Raw genomic sequence first — 20,376 nt, forward strand, 5'->3', positions numbered from 1 at the left:
AAAAAAAAGGAAAAAGTTAAAAAGGAAAAAAAAAGGAGGGAAAGAAAGAGAAAATAACGCTTTGTTTTCTATTAAAATCAACAAAATGCAATATATACAGATATCACATAGACCTGGACCCCGGGAGAGGTGGGTCAGGCCCAGTCAAGCACAGGGAGGGAGGGAGGGAGGAGGGGTCAGATCAAGGCTGGGGAGGGGGGGCTCAAAAAAGCCCCCCCTCCCCAGCCGTCACTCAATCCTGCCTATGACTACCAGAGGGAGGGTGCAGCCAGGCCTAATCCCAGCCCCATCCCAAGCCAAGCAGGAGTCACACCAAGCTGAAGTCTGGCGGGGAGTTGGGAGAGGAGAAGGAGGAGGAGGAGGAGGAGGGAGGAGGAGGAGGAGGAGGAGGAGGAGGAGAGGAGGAGGAGGAGGAGCGGGAGAGGGGAGGGTGGGCACGCACACCACAGGACTCATCCCACTTTCTGTGGGTTTGAGGCCCTCACCCCCTGCTCGTAGGTGACCCGCTGGCTGATGAGGTATTGAGCGGCTTGCGTGGCCGCGGGGCTGCCCGTGATGGTGACCCGCCGGTTCCGCGTGCCGGGCAGGAACTCGCCCTTCTTGGAGATCTGGATGCGCGCCCCGGTCAGCTCCTGGTACTCCACCAGCGTCTTGCCCCCTTTGCCCAGGATGGCCCCCACCAGGTTCTCGGGCACCGCGATCTCCACCAGCTCCTTGGCGCTCTCGGCCGCCAGCTTCTCGGCCGTCAGGAAGCCGCCGGCAGCCCCGGCCGCAGCCGCGGCGGCCACCAGGGGAGCGCCCCCGGCTCCGGCCGCGCCCCCGCGCCCGCACCGAGGTAGCCGTTGGCGGCCGCGGCCAACGCAAAGGAGCCCAGCGCTCCGGGGGGAGGTGGCGGCGGCGGAGCTGCCCCGGCTCCCGGCCCGGCCCGGCGTCGCCCGCGTAGGACGCCAGGAGGTTGGCGGCGGGGCGGCGGGGTTGGCGCCCGCGGCGACCGCGGCCAGGACCCCCGATGCGGCGGCCGAGTTGAGGCCCAGGCTGAGCGAGTTGGTGTTGTAGCCGTAGCTGGCCAGCGTGTTGAGCGCCGTGCTGATGGCCAGCAGGTCGGTGCCCGAGAAGGCGGGCAGCGCGGCGGGGAAGGCGCCCACGCCCGCCAACCCCGCGGGGCCCAGCAGCCCCGAGGCGGCGGCGGCGGCGGAGGCGCGGCCGCGGCGGGCAGCACGTCGGCCGGGCTGGCGTAGGGCGAGCCGGTGGGGTTGGAGTTGGCCACGGGCCCCGCCACGTTGGCGTAGCTGATGTTAAGGCAGCTGCTGCTCTGCGGGTCTTCCTGTACCTTCTGCACGATGGCGCTCACCGCCTTGTGCACCTGCTCGGGCTCGCCGCTCACCGTCACCACGCGCTCCTGAAGGTTGATGCCCTCGGGCTTCTGCGACAGCTGCACCCAGGCGCCGGACTGTTCCATCACCGCCTTCACGGTCGCTCCCCCCTTACCGATGATCAGTCCCGCCGTGCTGTTGGGCACGATGAGCTTGGCCTGCGTGGGGGGAGGGGAGGGGGGGAGATGGAGAAAGAGACAAGAGTCTGCGCGGGGGAGAGAACGCCCGGGGCGCGCAGCCGTCTCAAATCAGTTTTAGGTTTTTTTGCTGTGTCTTTCCTCCAGGGTCCATCATCAGGCCCACTGCGGTCCCCAGATAAGTGCCAGGACAGCCCTACTGGTTCCTAAAGGACATTTTGGAAGTATTTCGGGGGGGGGTGGGGGTTGTAGTGTTGCATGCCTCTAATCCCAGCACTCCAGGGGTGGAGGCAGGAGTATGTCAAGTTTGAGGGCAGCCTGAGCCATATATGCAAGACCCCATCTCAGGGGGGAAAACAGAAGAAAAAAAAATCCAGATCTTAGCAGTCCCTCAGCCACTCCCGTCCCTAGGACCTCAAATGCCACCCCTTCCGTGGCAGGTAACGGTTCATTAATGGTGTACCCACTGGGAACCCATGTGTGTCTGCTCCAAGCCTGCACCACCTGTCCCAAGTTCTGTCCTTGTGTGCTCTGGCTCCTAGTCTTCGCCCAAAGGCTTCAAATTTTTATTTTTATTTTTCGAGACAGGGTTTCTCTGTGTAGCTTTGGATCCTATCCTGGCACTCGCTCTGGAGACCAGGCTGGCCTCGAACTCACAGAGATCCGCCTGCCTCTGCCTCCCCAGTGCTGGGATTAAAGGCGTGCGCCACCAACGCCGGGCCCGGCTTCAGATCTTACTCTCTCCCCCTTTCCTTCCTTTTCTTCTCCCCTCTGCTCTCCTCTCCCTTCTCTCAGCCCAGGCTGGCTTGAAACTCATGATCCTCCTGCCTCGGCCTCCTGAGTGATTTCCCTCTCAAACTCTTAGGTCAAAATCCCACACCTCGAGATCCGACCGGCATCTCAGAAGGTGTTTGTGATCGGAGGCACGGTTTTGTTCTTAAAGGTTGCTAGGCAGATGTCGCTTTGGGTGTCTGTAGTTCCAGCACACCCAGGATGCTGACACGAGGGTCATGAGTTCAAGAACAACCTGGACAACATGGTGAGTTCTGGGCTAGCCTGGCCTACACTGTGAGACTTTAAAAACAACAACAAAACCAAACAGACCCTCAAACCAAAAGAAGTCTGGGGTTCACTCTGTGACCGTAGACACCGCCTTGCTTTCTGGGGTCTGGGTAGGAATGGTGGTGACATCCTCATCTCCTCCCCTGTGGTCCCGCCTTGATGTTTACATGTTAAAATTCACCTCATTTACCTCACATTGCCTTCTTCGGTGTGTTTCTCTCCTGTTTTTAGTTGCTTCCCTACCTTTATTTTGTTTTGAGACAGAGTCTTACTAATGTCTTCAGACTTGCTGCACAGACCAGGCTGGCTTTGAATTCACAAGAGATCTGTCTGCTGCTGCTGCCACTATGGTGCTGGCCTGTCAATTATGAACACTATCCATCGCTTCTACAGTTTGTTTAGCTTAAGCTGTGCGTGTGTGTGTGTGTGTGTGTGTGTGTGTGTGTGTGTGTGTGTGTAGGTCAGAGGGCACTCACACCACTGTTTGCACCTTTCACAGCTGGATAGATAGCTCAGGCTGTCAGGCTTGTAGGGCCAGTGCTTTGACCCACTAAGCCCTCTCCCCGGCCCTATCCTATTTTTAGAATTTGCATCAGAACAATCAAATGCGAGATGCATCCGTGTAAAGGAATAGGATTTAGGAATAAACACACACGAGCTGACATAGCACATGCTATGACTTAGACGTGCTTTAGAAAACAAGCTAAGTGATAGAGGCCAGACATGAAAGGTCACATGGTTTCATTCACAGGACTGTCTAGAATATGCAAATCCACATGGAGGGAAATTGGTAAGGGAGCTAGAGAGATGGCTCAGCCCTTAAGAGCACTTGCTGCTCTTTCAGGGGACTGAGGTTTGGCTCCCACATCAGGTGGCTCACAACTGCCGGTAACTCCTGCCTCACAACTGCCGGTAACTCCAGCTCCAGGGGATCCAACACCTTTAGCCCCCACAGGCACCTTCGTTCATGTGCACATAACCAGATGCAGACCCACAGACCTACATGTAATGAAAAAATAATAAAAGTGAAATCTTTGGTTTCCAAGAGAGGGTCTCACTGTGTAACTCTGGTTGTCCTGGAACTCACTGTGTATATTAGGCTGGACTTAAAAGATATCCACCTGCCCCTGCCCCTGGAGTGCTGGGTGCACCACCACCATCTGGCCTAGAACTAAATTTTTATAGGCGTCATGCCCTGGCATTTATTTTATGCTTTATTTTATTTTATTTTATTTTATTTTTATTCTTTTGAGACAGGGTCTCTGCGTAGCTCTTGCTGGCCTGGAACTCACAGAGATCTGCTTGCCTCTGCCTCCTGAGTGCTGGGATTAAAGGCATGCACCATTATGTCCTGTTATAAAAATGAATCTTTATAAAAGACTTATTTTTATTCCATGTGCATGAGTGTTTTGCCTGCATGGATGCACATGTAGGATCCCGTCTCCAGAAGCCAGTAAAGGACAGCAGATCCCAGGGACCTGGGGTTATAGACACTTGTTAGATGCCGGGTGGGTGCTGGGAATTGAACCCTGGTCCTCTAGAAGAGAGACAAGAGCTCTTAACAGCCTAGTCAACTCTCCAGCCCCAAGGACCCAAGTTTGAATCCCCAGCACCTATGTAAAAAGCCAGACATGGCTGTGCATGCTGTAATCTCAGCACTAAGGGGTGGGGAGGGTAGACAGATAGGCCACAAGAGCTTGCTGGGGAGTCATCCTATCCAGTGAGCTCCTAGTTTTGGCAATAGAGCCTCAACAGTCTCTTGAGGCTGAGAGCAATGGAGGAAGACATGTGATATTCTGCTATAGTGTTAGCATCTTCCTCAGCTCACATGAAACATAAAAAAATAGGTTAGTGGGTACCAGAGATAGGAGACAGGGATTGGGGTGACCGCTACAGGCATGGTAGAAATATTCTGGAATTCGATGGTGGCTCTGGTTAGTCAAACATATTCTTCTATTTAAACATATATCTATTTTATTATTTTAAACGTGCGGGTGTTTTTCTTTCATGTATGTATGTGCCCTGATGCCTGCATAGGCAGGAAGAAGGTGTCAGACCCCCTGGGACTGGAGTTAGAGATAGCTGTGAACAGCCATGTGTAGGTGCTGGGAGTCAACCCTGGGCCCTCTGCAAGAGCAGCCACTGCTCTGAACTGCCCAGCCGTGCTCTCCAGCCCCCTGGGTTTGTTTTGTTTTTCAGACATAGTTTCACGTAGCCCAGGCTGGCCTGGAACTCACTATGTAGCTGAGGACGATCTGGGGTTTTTGATCCTCCTGCCTTGACTTCCTGAGTTCTGGGGTTGCAGGCTTTACGTCACCACACCCTGCTTGGTTTTTGTATTGTATGACTGTATTTCTACGAGTGTCCAGAACAGGAAAATCTGTAGACACAGAAAGCAGATTAGTGGTGGCTTAGGGAGAAGGAAAGAATCAGCTGGGGAGGGGACTTAGGGGTGACAGCCAAGGGGATCAGGGTGCCTTTGGAGGAATGGTGAGCTGGCTCAGTGGATAAAGGAGCTTGCTACCAAGCCTGAGGACCTGAGTTCGATCCCTGGGACCCACATAGTGGAAGGAGAATGACTGTGAAGCACACATACTCTTTCGCCCAATGAATGGATGAGTGTAGAAAAATGTTTAAAGAGTTTCTTTGGGAAGCTAGGTATGATGGCACATGACTGTAACCCTAACGTTCAGGGACTTTCAGTAATAGGATCTTGAGTTCAAGGGTAGCCTGGGCTACATAGTGAAACCTCATCTCAAAACAAAACAAAGCCAAACTAAACAAGAACAAACAGAAGCTTAACAAAATAAAAACATAAAGATAATTTTAACTGGGCATGATGGCACACACCTTTATAATTCCAGCACTCGGGAGGGCAAGGAAAGTGGATCTGTATGAGTTCAAGGCCAGCGTGGTCTACACAGTGATACCGTCATATATATATATATATATATATATATATATATATATATATATATATATATATTCGAGGCAGGGTTTCTCTGTGGCTTTGTGTCCTGGAACTAGCTCTTGTAGACCAGGCTGGTCTCCAACTCACAGAGATCCGCCTGCCTCTGCCTCCCGAGTGCCGGGGTTAAAGGCGTGCGCCACCACCACCCAGCTCACCCTGTCTTTTTTTTTTTTTTTTTTTTAAAGATTTATTTGGGAGGTGAGAAAGCCTTCTAAAATTAACTGTGTGGTGTATATGCTAGACTTTGAGCTGCACACTTCCCTGCTTTACCTGCTAGTGGGGATCCATCCTAGGGGTTCGCACATGCTAGGTGGGTGCTCTACCACTGAACTACCTTCCCAGCTTTCCTTTTTAATTTTTTTGAGATAGAGGCTCCCTCAGTTGTCCAGCCTAACCTCCAACACACTATGTAGACAGACCTGTTACTGAGTAACAGGGGTTGTTGGTGTGGGCCAACTCCATACTAGAGTAAATTGTTAGTATGTAACTGTGTTTTGATGTTTCCTGTTTTTTTTTTTTTGTTTTTTTTTTTTTCAATTTGACAAATGCTGGGAAGAGGGAACCTCAGTTGAAAACAATGCCTCTGGCAGATTGGCCTGCAGGCAAGCTTGTGGGACATTCTTTTGTCTAATGATTGATGTGGGAAGGCCCGGGCCACCCCTGGGCAGGTTAAGCAAGCCACAGGGAGCAAGCCAGTAAGCTGCATTCCTCCATGGTTTCTGCTTTAATTCCTCCTGCGCATTTTGTGACTCCGCTTCCTCTGATGGTGGACTGTAACCTCTGTGCCAAATAAACCCTTCCTTCCTTCCCCAGACTGTTTTCGGCCCACGTTTTATCGCAGGGATAGAGCCTGGAGTAAAACACAATGAAACTGCGAGATCTTCAAAAATACATTTTAGGGGCTGGAGAGATGGCTCAGAGGTTAAGAGCACTGACTGCTCTTCCAGAGGTTCCTGAGTTCAATTCCCAGCAACCACATGGTGGCTCACAACCATCCGTTATGAGATCTGGTGCCCTCTTCTGGTGTGCAGATAGACATGGAAGCAGAATGTTGTATACTAATAAATAAATAAATAAAATCTAAAAAAAAAATACATTTTAATCTTTTACAAGGTTTTTCGTTTACTGTGTGTCACAGTGCTCGGGCAGTGATCAGAGGGACCATTTGCAGGGGTCTCATGATCATTGTGGGGATCCAACTCAGTTGGTCAGGCTTGGCTGCAAGACTCTTTACTGGCTGAGCCATCTTGCCAACCTGAACTCGCTAAATCTAACACATGTTACGAAGCTACCGTGCATCGGAATTTCAGAAGGCTAGAAGGAAAGATTTTGAGCATTTTTACTGTGAAGAAAAGGAAGTTAGGCACAGTATCCTATACCTGTAATCCTACTACTCAGGGAGATGAGGCAGGAGGATAACCGAGACTTCTAGGCCAGCCTGGTCGACATAGTGAGTTACAGGCTAGTCTAAGATTCAGAGAGTGAGACTCTACCTCAAAACAAAAGCAGAAACAAGAACAACAACAACAAATCCATACAAAACTGCAAGAAAAATCCCATGAAGATAGCAGCTGCCTTCAGGACAGGATGTGAACTTCAGCACTGCAGAGTTTGACATCCGTAGTGCAGACAGAGTCCTGAAACACATATTCGAAGAAGCAAAGCTGGGGCAGTGAGAGGACCCCATGGGACAGGGCGCCTTCCAAGCCTGACAATCTGAGTTAGATCTCCAAAACCCACGAGAGAGAGAGAGAGAGAGAGAGAGAGAGAGAGAGAGAGAGAGCACTGATAGCCTCAAATTGTGGCCATGGTGTGACATGTGCACACACAATAGATGTAAAAAAATTTTTAAAAAGGAGAGGTACCAAAAGAAAAAAAAAAAGGTACCAAACTCAGAATAGCAATCTATGCTCAGAAAAAAAGAGATTTTGTTTCATTTCAGAGGCAGGGGGTCTTACCCCTTGAGATCGTCCTGCCTCAGTATCCCAGGTGCTGGGATTACAGGCGTGTACCTAGATGTGCCTAGAATCTTGGAGTCACAGAGCAGAGCTCTGCAAGTGGGCTGAGAGGCCAGAGGAACTCCTATTATCTGCCTCTGGGATTTACAGGCGCATGGAAAATTCCAAACAGAACTACCAAGGACAGCCAGCCTGGCAGTGGCAGCCAGCACTTGCCAGGGATTTTCTTAAAAGTTTTTGAATGGCAGCTGAGCACAGTGGCTCATGCCTGTAACGAAGCACTTTCCAAGCTAAGACGGGAGGGGATCTGCCCTGAGTTTGAGGCCACCTTGAGCTACATAGGAGATTCCAGGCTAGCCTGGGCTACAGAGCGAGACCTTGTGTCAAAATAAAAGTAATAAAAGGCCAGGCGTTGGTGGCGCATGCCTTTAATCCCAGCACTCAGGAGGCAGAGGCAGGTGGATCTCTGTGAGTTCGAGGCCAGCCTGGTCTCCAGAGCGAGTGCCAGGATAGGCTCTAAAGCCTATCTCGAAAAAAGCTAAAAAAAGTAATAAAAAAATAAATATAATAAACTAAGAACAGGATCAGCCTTTGAAAGTCAGCAGCTTCTGGAGAATCGTGGCTTTTTTTTTTTTTTTTGAGATGTCTGCAAGATGTGGAAATGGTTTGTGCTCCCCAAGAAGAATTGGGGGGAGGGGTCTGGATGATGGGCTTTGTTGTCCCTGTTAAGATGGCGTGCCCTTCAGAGGGACAAAGCCCTCAATGCTTTATAGTACCTTCCTGAATCTTGAGAACATTTGAATGTACAGCCCCTGGTTGGATGTAGCTGCTGTACGGTAACAAAAGAGAAAACGAGGCCTGTAGAAAGTAAGGCAAACACGCCTAAGACACAGCAAGTCCAAAGTAGAAAAGAGGTGGATGGCGGCCCTGATTAAGGAAGGCCTATAACGGGACAGCGAGGAGGCTCAGTGGGCTAAAGAGCTTGCTTCACTAGGCCTGAGTACTTGAGTGTCATCCCTAAATGGGAGGAAACACTGCAACAGGACTGAGGCTCTACAAATCAATTGGCAGGTTTTGTGTTTAGCATGCACAAAGCTCTGGGCTGATTTTCCAGCACCATGTAGACAGGATATGGGGGTGCACATCTGTAACTCCCAACACTCAAGAGGTGGATAGTGGTAGCATTGGCTACCTAGTGAATCTGAGGCTAACCTTAATTTCCAAAAATTGCTCTATGTCCAAAAAAAAAAAAAAGTTTCCGAGACGACTCAGTGGATTAGAACACCAAGGATGGAGTTTGAATCTCCAGCACCTTCGTAAAAGCCAGGCAGGTCACAGCACTCAGCATCCTCAGAGCCAGCTGGCCAGTCAGATTGGCCGATACAGCAACAGACCTCCTCCCTCCATAATAAATCGGAGGAAAGACCTCGTGAGGAAGACCCCTGACATAATTTTGGACACCCCACGAATATGTACATGTGTGTGCACCTGTATACAAGCAAACACGCATACACACAGGCACGTCTCACACAGGTGCCAACAAGAGAAAGGGAAGGAAAGCCACCTATGGTGGCTCATGACTGTAATCCTAGCTCACAGAAGCCTGAGGCAGGTGTATCACTGTGAGTCCAAGGCCAGTGTTGGCTACAGTATGGGCCCTGTCTCAAAACAAAATCCAGAACAGCTACCATTTTGTTTTGAAGGGGTGGGGGAGGAGAGTCTATGTAGCCCAAGATATCCTGAAACTTTCTCCATCCTGCTGCCTCTACCGCCCCAATGCCAGATTACAATGAGCCACCATGCCCAGTGCATTTTGTTAGAATCATTTACGCACTCACTAGGCATCCACGCTCGATGCTTTTCACACACCAATGCTCTAAACCGCCATTCACAAATCTATACCATAATAAATCTCATTTTACAAATGAGAAAAACCAGGCAAGGAGTGATCACAACCTTGTCATCTGCTCAGGGTCACAAAAGTAGTAGGGAAAAACAGAGGATTCAACTCAAATGTGACTCCACAGCCTGGGCCTCCAACCATGCGCTCGCTCGTTTTTTTTTGGAAGCTTTGGAATGGTAAGATAAAGGATAGCTCCTGGTTCTGAAACCTTCCGACTGGCCTGGGTGTGGGTGTAAGGCCTAAATGGTACTGATCCCAATTCCCACGCAACATCCACGAACACTCGATGAACCCCTATTCCCTTGTGGCCACCACCAAAGCGGAGGGACGGGGACGTGTCCGTCCTGTCTCTCTAAGCTGCGTGGAATCCACGCCCTGCTGGGTGTGAAGGCATTTTGGAGAGGTTAGGCTGGGCGCTAGGAACCCGGCCTCTTCAGCACCAAGGACAGCAGCCTCGTGCGCCAAGCCTCCAGCCCGCAACCCCTTTCTCTCCCTTTTTTTGGTGGGTAGCGGTCACCAGGAACGTGTTCCGCCAGGGTTCTCTGCCCACTGTGTCCCCAGAATTTAGGAGAATTTGAATTTATGGTCTCCTATCCTCAAAGTCAGGGCTGAAGAGCCCCAGCATCTTCGAACCAAGCCTTTGTTTCCGGATGGACTTTAAAGAGCTCCCGCCTGCGCCCTGCTAGCCGGCGCAGGGACACTTCTCCTTTGTGTCAAGAGCCCATGTCTATGGGAGTGGAGAGGAAACCCGGAGCGCCTGTAACCATCCCTGCGTTCCTCTTCTCGCCCCCATCCCCGCACAGGGTCAGGACCTCAAAAACAAACAAACAAAAAACCAAACAAACTTAAACAAACAAAAAAACCAAGACCGCAAATCAGGGACTTTCCTAAGAGCCCACCTGTCCCAGGCGCATCGTCGTCATGGCAACCCGAGAGGCTCAGGCAGCCATTGGTCCGCTCTCTGCCACACCCACCCCTTCCATCACGGCTTCCTGGTAACTAAGGCAACAACTAAGGCTGCCTTCTCTTCTCCATCCTTTCTAGACGGGGGGGGGGGGGTTTGGGTAGGATGGGGACCGGCCCCTCTCTTTCGCTACGGCACTATATCCGCCATAATGAGTATTAGGGAGGAGGGAAATAAAGAGTGTGTCTAAAATTCAGGAGGGGTTGGGCTGTCACTGAAGTCACTTCCGTTGAACACAGGAAGTAGGGGGCAGGTTGCTTTGAGAGACAAGGGTGGAAAGGAAAAGCGTTGGAGTGTCTCCGGAAGGATGGATGAATGGGAGTGTCAGTCTTGATCGCCAATCCCTCCGAATCCAGCCCACTCCCAGCAGGATGGAGCCCTTTCTAGACCGTTAGAGCTGACTTAGGAGTATTAACCCCCAGCAGGCAGGCATCTGACAAGCATATCGCATCTCCAACAGAACCCACTGTGCAGGCAGCTTTACAGAAACCCACTGTCATTTCCCAGCTGACCTGCTTGGCTCTGTCGGGGTTCATCGTGGTTTGGGGTTGAAGAATGTTGACGACCTCGGGCTTGGTCATCGCTTGAGGGATTTCTCGGACCTTCTCTGCGATAAAGCTGTGAACGGCATTCAAGGCCTCTGCCGTGCCCTGTACCAGGCACACCCGTTCTGTAGTTCCTGTTAAGCAAGGGGCAGAGGAGGGCGCACACATCAGATAGCAATGGAGACATTCCTGACAGACTGGACCCATTACACCGAAAGGGAAAGCCGAGGTCTGGGGAGTGAGTCTGGACCAGCTGATGTGGGTTGACCGGTGGGTAGCTAGCCGAGAGAATGAATGGAATCCCTGTTTTATAATCTGTACTTTATCTCCTTCCCCTAAAACAACCCCGGGGGAAACGGGAGAATGATGCTTAAGTGCCCACAGCAGCCCTGGGCACGGGAGGTAGGGCTCAGCTGCCTCTTCCCAGTTCTTGTGGGCTCTCCCTGGTTGCTGTGGCAACCATTCACTCGCCACTCACCCCCCCTCCCTTTCCAGAAGCGGAGAGCTTAGGCCCGAAACGGTTGCCACAGTAACTGGAACCCCCTTATCGGTCTGGCTGGCCCGGTCCTCAGCCCACCCCCAGGGGGATGAGGGATGAGGCTTGGTTGCCATGGCAACCGCTGAAAGCCTACAGCGCCTGGCCTCTGGGCTTTTGGAGAGGATGGGGAGGAAGGTGGGGGGATGGGGGAGGCAGAAGAGAGGCCAGAGTGCAGCCTAGACCCACCAGATGGAGGTCTGGGGGGTGGGGAAGGGCAGGGGTGTGGCCAGGAGAGGAGTAGGCGAGGTCAAAGGCAACTCTTAAGGGAACGGGGACTTGAAGGACTAGGAAGAGAGGGTGGGGTAACCAGCTTGCCTTTTTTGGAGATCCTCCACGTATTGACTGCAGGTCTGACCTGGCATTCTCTGGTTGTGTTTTGGGGAAGGTGAGGAGAGAAGCTGGGTGATGCCGAAATGTATGCCTGAGGGAGAGACTCTGGGCGACATTGCGATCTGTGTGTGTACCTGTGAGGCTGCCTGTGGGGACCTATGCATCTGTGTACCTGGGCAGGGTAGGAAAGATGACCATACTGGGTGTGTGTCTAAGCAAAAGACCAGAAGAGATTGCAATAGAAACATACATAGTGTGTGCTGAGGGCATGGTTTAGCAGTCGAGGACCTGTCTGGAATCCCCCAGTGAGGGGCTGGGGGCGTGGCTCAGCGGTAGAGCCCCTGCCTAGAATCCCCCAGTAGGGGGGTTATGGTTGTAACTCAGTCAGGTACTTGCCTAGTATGTACAAGGTCCTGGATTAAATCCCCAGCAAGACACACACACACACACACACACACACACACACACACACACACACACCAGAACAGGTAATATAACACAATGACTGGAGTAACAAGGTTTGGAGCGGGAAGGCTTTAGCATGTAAGTAACAGAGGCTGTGCAGTGATGAATCCTGTCCGTTGGCAGTATGCTCCCGCCTGCAACTGTGGGAGCAAGACAAAAGGACAGTGCACACCTCTAGGTGTTCCCAAGCTGTCTGGGTGATGGGCACTTGGTGTGAAAACATTTGTGCGCGCGCGCACACACACACACACACACACACACACACACACACACACACACACGAGTCAGTCACCAGCCTTTTATTGGCCATGTTAACTTGAGGGCACAGGCAGTCTTAAGTGGCCGTATGAGGCTGTGTGGATGGCAGGTGTCCCGGTGTCTGTGCATGTTTCCAAGTGCGAATGGCAGAGAGACAAAGAACCCTCAACTGTGCCTGACCTGTGTAAGGCTATGAGTGTGTTGTTGTGCCTGGGCCTCTCGGATGTGACGTGTGAATGTCTCTGCCCCCAGGAGGGACTCAGCTTGTACAGTCAGCTCCCTGGGTCTGTAAGAGGCTTTTGAATGTGTGCCAGGCCCTGTGCCTGTGTGTCTGGGACACTTAGTGCTCAGTGTCATTGTCTGTGGAGCCCTTCAGTGCAGTGTGCTCGGTGTCCAAGCCTGACCTGTCCCTTGCTATCTCTCCAGCCTGGCCCTTCCACCCCACCATGGGTCTGGGGTGTCCCTCACTGTTGGCCAGTTGTGATGCTGAAAACCCCTACCCTTGCCCTTGCCAACATGGTCCTCACTTTTAAGTCCCCCTCCACCCAAGAACAATAGCTTGGTGTGGGCCAAGGGTGAGTCAGCTGTAGGCTGCCTCAGTCTGGGTGTAAATAGGAAAGGGTGTGGGTTGGGCCAGGAATGAGGGTGGGGACGGGGGTTGGGGGGGGAGGGAAACCCCAGGGATAGTGTGGGAGAAGTGGCCAGGGTCGCCATCTCTGTAGGGCTTCCTTCCAGCTCAGGAAGCCTGGGTGCATCCACTCCCATGTAGTTCTTACCCTGGGGTCCATGCATAGGAGTTTGGTAAGGGGGACCCTGCTAAGTCCTGAAAAAAGGTGTCCTATAATAACAGCTGGTGGTTACATAACGCGAAGCACCAGGCACTGTTCTGAGGTCTTGCTGTTTGTTCGCTTGACATATGAGGCAGGCCATGTCTCGGGTGCCCTGATACCCAGCTAAGGACACTGAAGGGACTCTGGTCTTGTCCCAGATCACCCAGGAGGCGTCTCTCTCTCTCTCTCTCTCTCTCTCTCTCTCTCTCTCTCTCTCTCTCTGTGTGTGTGTGTGTGTGTGTGTGTGGTTTCGGGGACAACCTCAGGTGTTGGTTCGCACCTTTCACTTTCTTTGAGATAGGATGTCTGGCTCCCCACTACGAACGTAGTAGGCCAGGCTGCGTCTCCCACAAGCACTTGGGAGAGATTGTCCCTGCCTCCTATGGAGTAGAAGCATTGAGACGACACACTTCCCATGGGTCCTAGGATTTGAACTCAGGTACCCATATTTGGCTGGCCGGTGCTTTGTCAGCTCAGCTTTCCCCGCTGGGGCCCATCATCAGGCATTCTGAACACAGTTGTCTGGCTTCAGAGTTCAGATTTTTTTTTTCGTTTGCAGCTTTCAGGCAATGTCTTTCTCTGTAGCCCAGATTGGCCTTGAACCTGCTATCCCCCTGCCTTAGTTTACCCAGTACTGAGGTGACACACATATGCCACTATACCTAGTGTAGGTTCTATGCTCATAATCCTAATCCAGCCAATGCTAAACTTGGGATTCTTTGGGTTGCCTTCCTGTTCCAACCTCCCATGTGCCTGAATTACAGATGTACAGTACCACCATGCCTGGCGTTTGTGCGTGTGCGTGTGCGTGTGCGTGTGCGTGTGCGTGTGCGTGTGTGTGTGTGTGTGTGTGTGTGTGTGTGTGTACTAGAAGAGAGTGCCACATCCCTGGCAATTGGAGTTACATGTGGGTGCTGGGTACCCTGAAAGAGCAGCAAGTACGCTTAACTGCTGAGCCATCCCTCAGCCCTGAAGCTTTGCTTTTAGCGATGTATTTATTTCCCTCTTATGTGTCCAAGTGCCTGGATGTTTGTTCCTGCAGTGCTCACGGAGGCCAGAAGGAGGTGGCAGATCCCAGAGAATTGGAGTTACGGATGTTTGAGAGCCACCATGTGGGGTGGTGGGATCTGAACCTGGGTCCTCTGGAAAAGCAGCCAGTGCTGTTAACCACTCAGCCATCTCTCCAGCCCTGAAGCTTTGCTTCTAACGGTAAAGAAGACTGTGAATGATATCATTTAGTAGACACTTCCCATTTAACACTTTGGGGCTGGGGGTATGGCTCAGTAATAGAGGACCTGCCCGGCAACCCTGAAACCCTGGATTCAATTCTTGGCACTGTTAAAAAAGAAAAAAGACTTTATCATTGTATATTATGGCCTGGTGGTGGTGACACACACCTTTGTCTATAATCCCAGCACTCGGGAGGCAGAGGCAGGTGGATCTCTGTGAATTCAAGGCGAGTTCCAGGGTAGTCAGGGTTATAGAGGGAAACCCTATCTCAAACCCCCTCCCAAACTTTACACTTTGGTGCTGCTATGTAATAAATAATAATTATGAAGATTGCCACTTGTGTGTTTGCGCTTTGCTCATGGGAGTCGGGTTCAGAGCTTTTTACAGACACTGAACTCGGAAAGTGTTTTAGCTTTTCAAGGAAAGTGGTGTGGTCAGGAGTCCTTGAGGTCTTGGGTCAATATTTATTGCCTTCTGGTTTTCCACTTCATCAAGAAAAACCCAGAAGGATTGAACCTGAACTTTTGGGCTCTAATACCAAGATGAGGCAACTCTTGTGTGTGTTCTATCCCTTCTCTTTGGGGTTAAAGACTGGGTAGGATTGGCTTTGTGAAGCAGAGAAGTGTGTGTGTGTGTGTGTGTGTGTGTGTGTGTGTGTGTGTGTGTAAACCTTATTCCCACACTGTTTTTTTTGGGTTTTGTTATTGGGGATTGAGCCCCTGAAGGACCTTGCATATGCTAGGTAAGTGCCTCTACCCCTAACACAGGTCCCATGCTCCTCACTGGGGGATTCTAGGCAGGGGCTCTACCGCTGAGCCACACCCCCAGCCCCTCACTGGGGGATTCTAGGCAGGGGCTCTACCACTGAGCCACACCCCCAGCCCCTCACTGGGGGATTCTAGGCAGGGGCTCTACCACTGAGCCACACCCCCAGCCCCTCACTGGGGGATTCTAGGCAGGGGCTCTACCACTGAGTCATGCCCTAGCCCTCTTGTTTAAAACCTTGACACAGAGCCTTGATAAGTTCCCAGGGCTGGCCTTGAACCTGTGATCCTCCTATTCCACCCTTCTGAGTATTTGGGAGGACCAATCCATGCCATCATGCCTGGCCTAATCTTACACTGTCACGTTCTTTTCTCTGCTGCCATTTCTTTCCTGTTTCTTACACTTTAGCCCCACTTTAAAGCAAACCACCTCTCAGCATTTGTCACATGGCTCTTGTGGGGTTCCTCTGTACCCCTCCCTAGCTCATTTGAAGTCACTGTTGTAGCCCACTCCTCTGGGTAGCCTAGATGGCCTCTCATGTCTGGGTCAAACACTCTGTCTCAGCACCAAGCTTTCTCTGTCCTTCCTAGTCTAACTCTGGCCACTCTAGGTCATCATCAGTGAGGGCTCCGTCTCCCTGGCCCGGGATCCAAGAGAACAAGGTTAGACTTCCCTTATTGCTGTGTCCACATGTCTGGCCAACCTGGGACACAGAGGAGGAGAATGTGTGCTGAATGACTAAATGAATGCCAGCCAGGAGGCCAAGGAAGTGCACCCCCAGACTCATGCAGAAATAATAGTTCTGTTTTCTGGGTTCCTAGGGATAGGTGGTGTTGGGAGGAGCCACACCCCCACGTCACTGACTGAGGAGCCAGCCTTGCTGTAAGTCCTGGACAATTCAGGTCAGGAGTTGGTTGTCCGTCTATGAGACAGGGACAGACCTGGCTCACACTGGTTTGCTCATGGACAAAGTATGTGGTATGGGAGTGTCAAGGACTGTCCTATCTTTGGGTGGGGGGGTGTCTCAGCAGCCTTGCCCTGAGGTGAAGCACTGAGTTGGGTGGAGGGAATGCCACCGTCTCATGGCACAGAATGTGATGCAGAGGCAAGGAGCCAAGTGTCCTCAGACAGATGTCCCAGGCAGAAAGGTCTCACCCACATGGTGTGGGCCAGAAGGGGAGAGAGGAAACTGGGCCAGGATGGTGGAGGAAAGGGGGCGGGGCGCCTGGGTCCCTAGATTTTTCTCTACACTCTTGGTCAAAGCAGCTTAGTGAAAGGGCAGGAGGGGAGGGGAGGGAGGGAAAAAGAGAGAAAGAGAGGGAGAGGGAGGGAAGAAGAGAGAGGGAGGGGAGAGAGGGAGGAGGGAGGGAAGAGAAAGGGAGGGAGAGAGAGAGAGAGAGAGAGAGAGAGAGAGAGAGAGAGAACACAAGAGAGCGAGAGAGCAAGAGAGAGAGAGATCCAGACCCTGTGCTACATCTCTGGTGTCTGACCTAAAAAGATGCAAGAGGATTAGGGATGAACCAGAACCAGAATTGCTAGCACAATTCTGGGGCCTTCCCGGGATTCCTAGAGGCCAAAGCTCAGGTGCTGCTTTTGGGAGGGGACAATGGAGAAGAAAAGACCTCGAAGGGTCTTAGAGAGGGGTGGAGGGTTGAGTGAGTTTCTTGCAGAGAGGAAGCCCTGGGTTTGATCCCCAGCACTGCAAACATTTCCCACAAGGGCAGTGGAGCCTATAATCCTAGCGCATTGGGTGTGGAATCAGGAGGACCAGGGCTTCAGGGTCATCCTTGGCTACATATGAGGCCAACCTGTGCTTCTTAAGGTCTTCCTTGTCAAACACAAAACAAAAAAACAAAACAAAACAAAACAAAACAGCAGCATGGTTGAGAGAGACCAGGATGGAGCCTAAGACGAGGCAGGGAATGGGCCGTACTGAAATCAATGAAGACAAGAACGGCCGTGGGAAGCTGAGACTCTGTGGGTCAGACACGTAACAGGAGGCAGAGAGAAGTGAGCAGATGCAGAAGCCAAGGAGGACTGACCCCACTAAGGGTCGCTGTTAAGTTGGGTCAAATGAAATTCCGAGGCGGGGTGCGGGTGGGGGTGGGTAGTGAGACACTTGGAAAGGAAACAGAGGGAGATGGGGGGGCAGAGAGGGATGGCAGACAGAAGGACAGACAGATGGACCAGAGAAGAGCCTCAGAGGAAAGGAGACGGGGGATACCCAGACAGATCCCTAGAGACAAGAGCAGAGAGAGGAAAAGGATGAGACCGGGAGAAGCAGAAGGGCTCAAAAGATGGGCGGGGCAGACACAGCTGTGTGAGAAGCATGGGCGGGGACGGTGGGGTGGGCGTGTCTGTGATCCCAGCACTGGGAGGCCAGGGGAAGCTACAGGCCAGAACGGGCTACGGGGGTGAGCTCATCTCTCTTTCAAGATGCCCCAGGAAAACAAACTGGCTAAGGGGCAGACATCTGCAATCCTAGCACTTGGGAGGTGGAGGCAGGATGATGACTTCAAGGTCACTCTCGGCCACATAAGGAAGTTCCAGGTCAACCTGGGCTCCATGAAAAACACCATCTCGATGAAAGAAAATGAAAAAGGTGCTGCTCTCCAAGACGACTCATAGGAGAGTAAATTGGATGCAAGAAAGGGTAACAAGTCCAAATGGACAGAGGGGGTATGAGTAATCCGAATGGCTGCTCCCAACCAGCCCCGACACCTGCCATCCTCCCCACCCTGGCTGCTCCAACTGACCAACCGTCCAGAGGCAGCAGGTGTAGAAAGGGACACAACTGCCTGGTCTAATGCAAACGAGGTCATGAATATGCAATAGCTCATTGTCTGGCCCTGCCCCCACCCCCCCATCTGCTCAGGCCAGGCCCCTTGGGTTGCAGGCCGCTCAAGACTCTCTATGGGGAGGGAAGGCAGACCCCCTCCATCACTCTAACCATCTCTAGTGCAACCTTCCTCCCACTCAGGGCTCAGGAAAGTGGAGAGAAGAAGAGAGAGGTCTGTTTCAGGCACCTGGCGGGTCTGGGGCTTACCTGGGTAGAAGTCTTTGGACTTAGACAACTTGATGGTGGCTCCCGTCTCCTTCTGCAGCTGCACGATAGTCTGGCCACCTTTGCCAATGATGGAGCCGGCTGCGTAGCTGGGGATGAGCACCTTCAGGAAGTACTCGCCTTCCTCTGCAGGGCAGACAGGGTGGGAGGGAGGGAGGGCGGGAGAGAGGGAGGGAGGGGTCCTACTTTAGGAAGGCACCTCCGGGAAAAATCCCAGAATGAGACCCCCCAAAAAAGGAAGTCACAGCTTTACACTGTAGCAATGACCATGGCAACAGCAGTTAGAAAGATAGCCCAAAACCATCTTCCACTCACTCACTCACTCATTCACCTTTTCTTATTTTTTTTATTTATTTACTTATTTTTGCAACAAAGTTTCACTATGTAGCCCTGGCTGGTCTGGAACTGGCTATGTAGACTGGGCTGGTCTCAAGCTCACAGAGATCTGCTTGCCTCTGTCCCCCAGTGTGTACCACCATGCCTGACCTATGTTCCATCCATTTTTTTTTTTTTTTGAGACGGGTTCTCACGGAGCTCAGACTGACCTCAACTTATGTGCTTGAGGGTGGTCTTGGATTCCTGATCCTACCCGTCTCCATCTCCCAAGTATTGAGATCACAGGAGTGCACCCCAATAACTAATTTATTTGTGGTGCTGGGGCTGGAGCTCAGGACTTCAGGCCCACAAGGCAAGCACTCTGTGGACTAAGCCACACCCCCAGAACTCATTCATTCATTCATTCATTCATTCATTCATTCAGCAAACAATGGCTGAGCACATACTTGGCACTAGTGTGGGGTAAGCAAAAGCTTCCCGAATTTTGTGTACAAATAAGGCCATGAGAATTTGAGTAATCTAAGCTGGAGCACACACAATCGAATTCCTCTAGAGAGGAGAGACCCTATAGTTCACGTAGGGCGAGAGGAAGTAGTGCCAAAGCAAAAACAGGCAGGAAAAGGCATGGGGAGGGCAGAGGAGTGCAAGATCAGATGTGAAGGCCAGGAAAGGCCTTTCCAAAAATGCATAGCTTCAATGCACACACACACTTGCTTTTACTGTTTCAGGGTGCTGGATATTGAACTGAGGGTATCCTGCAAGTACTTTATCACCAAATCATGGATGCTCCCAGCACCGTCACTGGGGGATCCTAGGCAGGGGCTCTACCACCGAGCCACGCCCCCAGCACCCTCACTGGGGGATCCTAGGCAAGGGCTCTACCACCGAGCCACGCCCCCAGCACCCTCACTGGGGGATCCTAGGCAAGGGCTCTACCACCGAGCCACGCCCCCAGCACCCTCACTGGGGGATCCTAGGCAAGGGCTCTACCACCGAGCCACGCCCCCAGCACCCTCACTGGGGGATCCTAGGCAAGGGCTCTACCACCGAGCCACACCCCCAAGACCCTCACTGGGGGATCCTAGGCAAGGGCTCTACCACCGAGCCACGCCCCCAAGACCCTCACTGGGGGATCCTAGGCAAGGGCTCTACCTCCGAGCCACGCCCCCAAGACCCTCACTGGGGAATCCTAGGCAAGGGCTCTACCTCCGAGCCACGCCCCCAAGACCCTCACTGGGGGATCCTAGGCAAGGGCTCTACCTCCGAGCCACGCCCCCAAGACCCTCACTGGGGAATCCTAGGCAAGGGCTCTACCAACCACCGACCACTGAGCCACGCCCCAGTCCCCTTTAAAATTTTTGGGACAGGTTCTCACCAGGTTGTCCAAGGTCGGCTTTGAACTCACTCTGTACCCCAAGCAAGCACTGGATTTGGGGACTGATTCTCCTGCCTCAGCTTTCAGAGCATCTGAGATGACAGGCTTCTTCTGGTCATCTAGCCCAGCTCTGAGTAGGGCACATTTACTCATCGTCCATCTGCCACACCCGATGAACACTCAATTCCACTCGAAGTACTTTACAAACATCAATTATTTTAATTCTCACACTGTCCCTGTAAAGGAACCCATTCCACAAATGACGAAACGAG

General features: G+C 52.1%; 1 protein-coding gene across 1 annotated transcript in view; it reads right to left on the reverse strand.

Annotated features, from left to right (window-relative positions):
* Nucleotides 1–452: 452 nt before the first annotated feature.
* LOC113837302 (RNA-binding protein Nova-2-like) overlaps nt 453–20,376 on the reverse strand; it is a 34,353-nt gene continuing 14,429 nt past the window's right edge. The window contains 7 exon segments of the mRNA XM_027430966.2: nt 453–823; nt 826–924; nt 927–965; nt 968–1,199; nt 1,202–1,531; nt 10,881–11,047; nt 18,376–18,519. Of these exon segments, the coding sequence (XP_027286767.1) occupies nt 453–823; nt 826–924; nt 927–965; nt 968–1,199; nt 1,202–1,531; nt 10,881–11,047; nt 18,376–18,519 (1,382 nt within the window).

The sequence above is a fragment of the Cricetulus griseus genome, chromosome 9, assembly GCF_003668045.3.
Source record: "Cricetulus griseus strain 17A/GY chromosome 9, alternate assembly CriGri-PICRH-1.0, whole genome shotgun sequence".
NCBI classification, from domain to species: domain Eukaryota; kingdom Metazoa; phylum Chordata; class Mammalia; order Rodentia; family Cricetidae; genus Cricetulus; species Cricetulus griseus.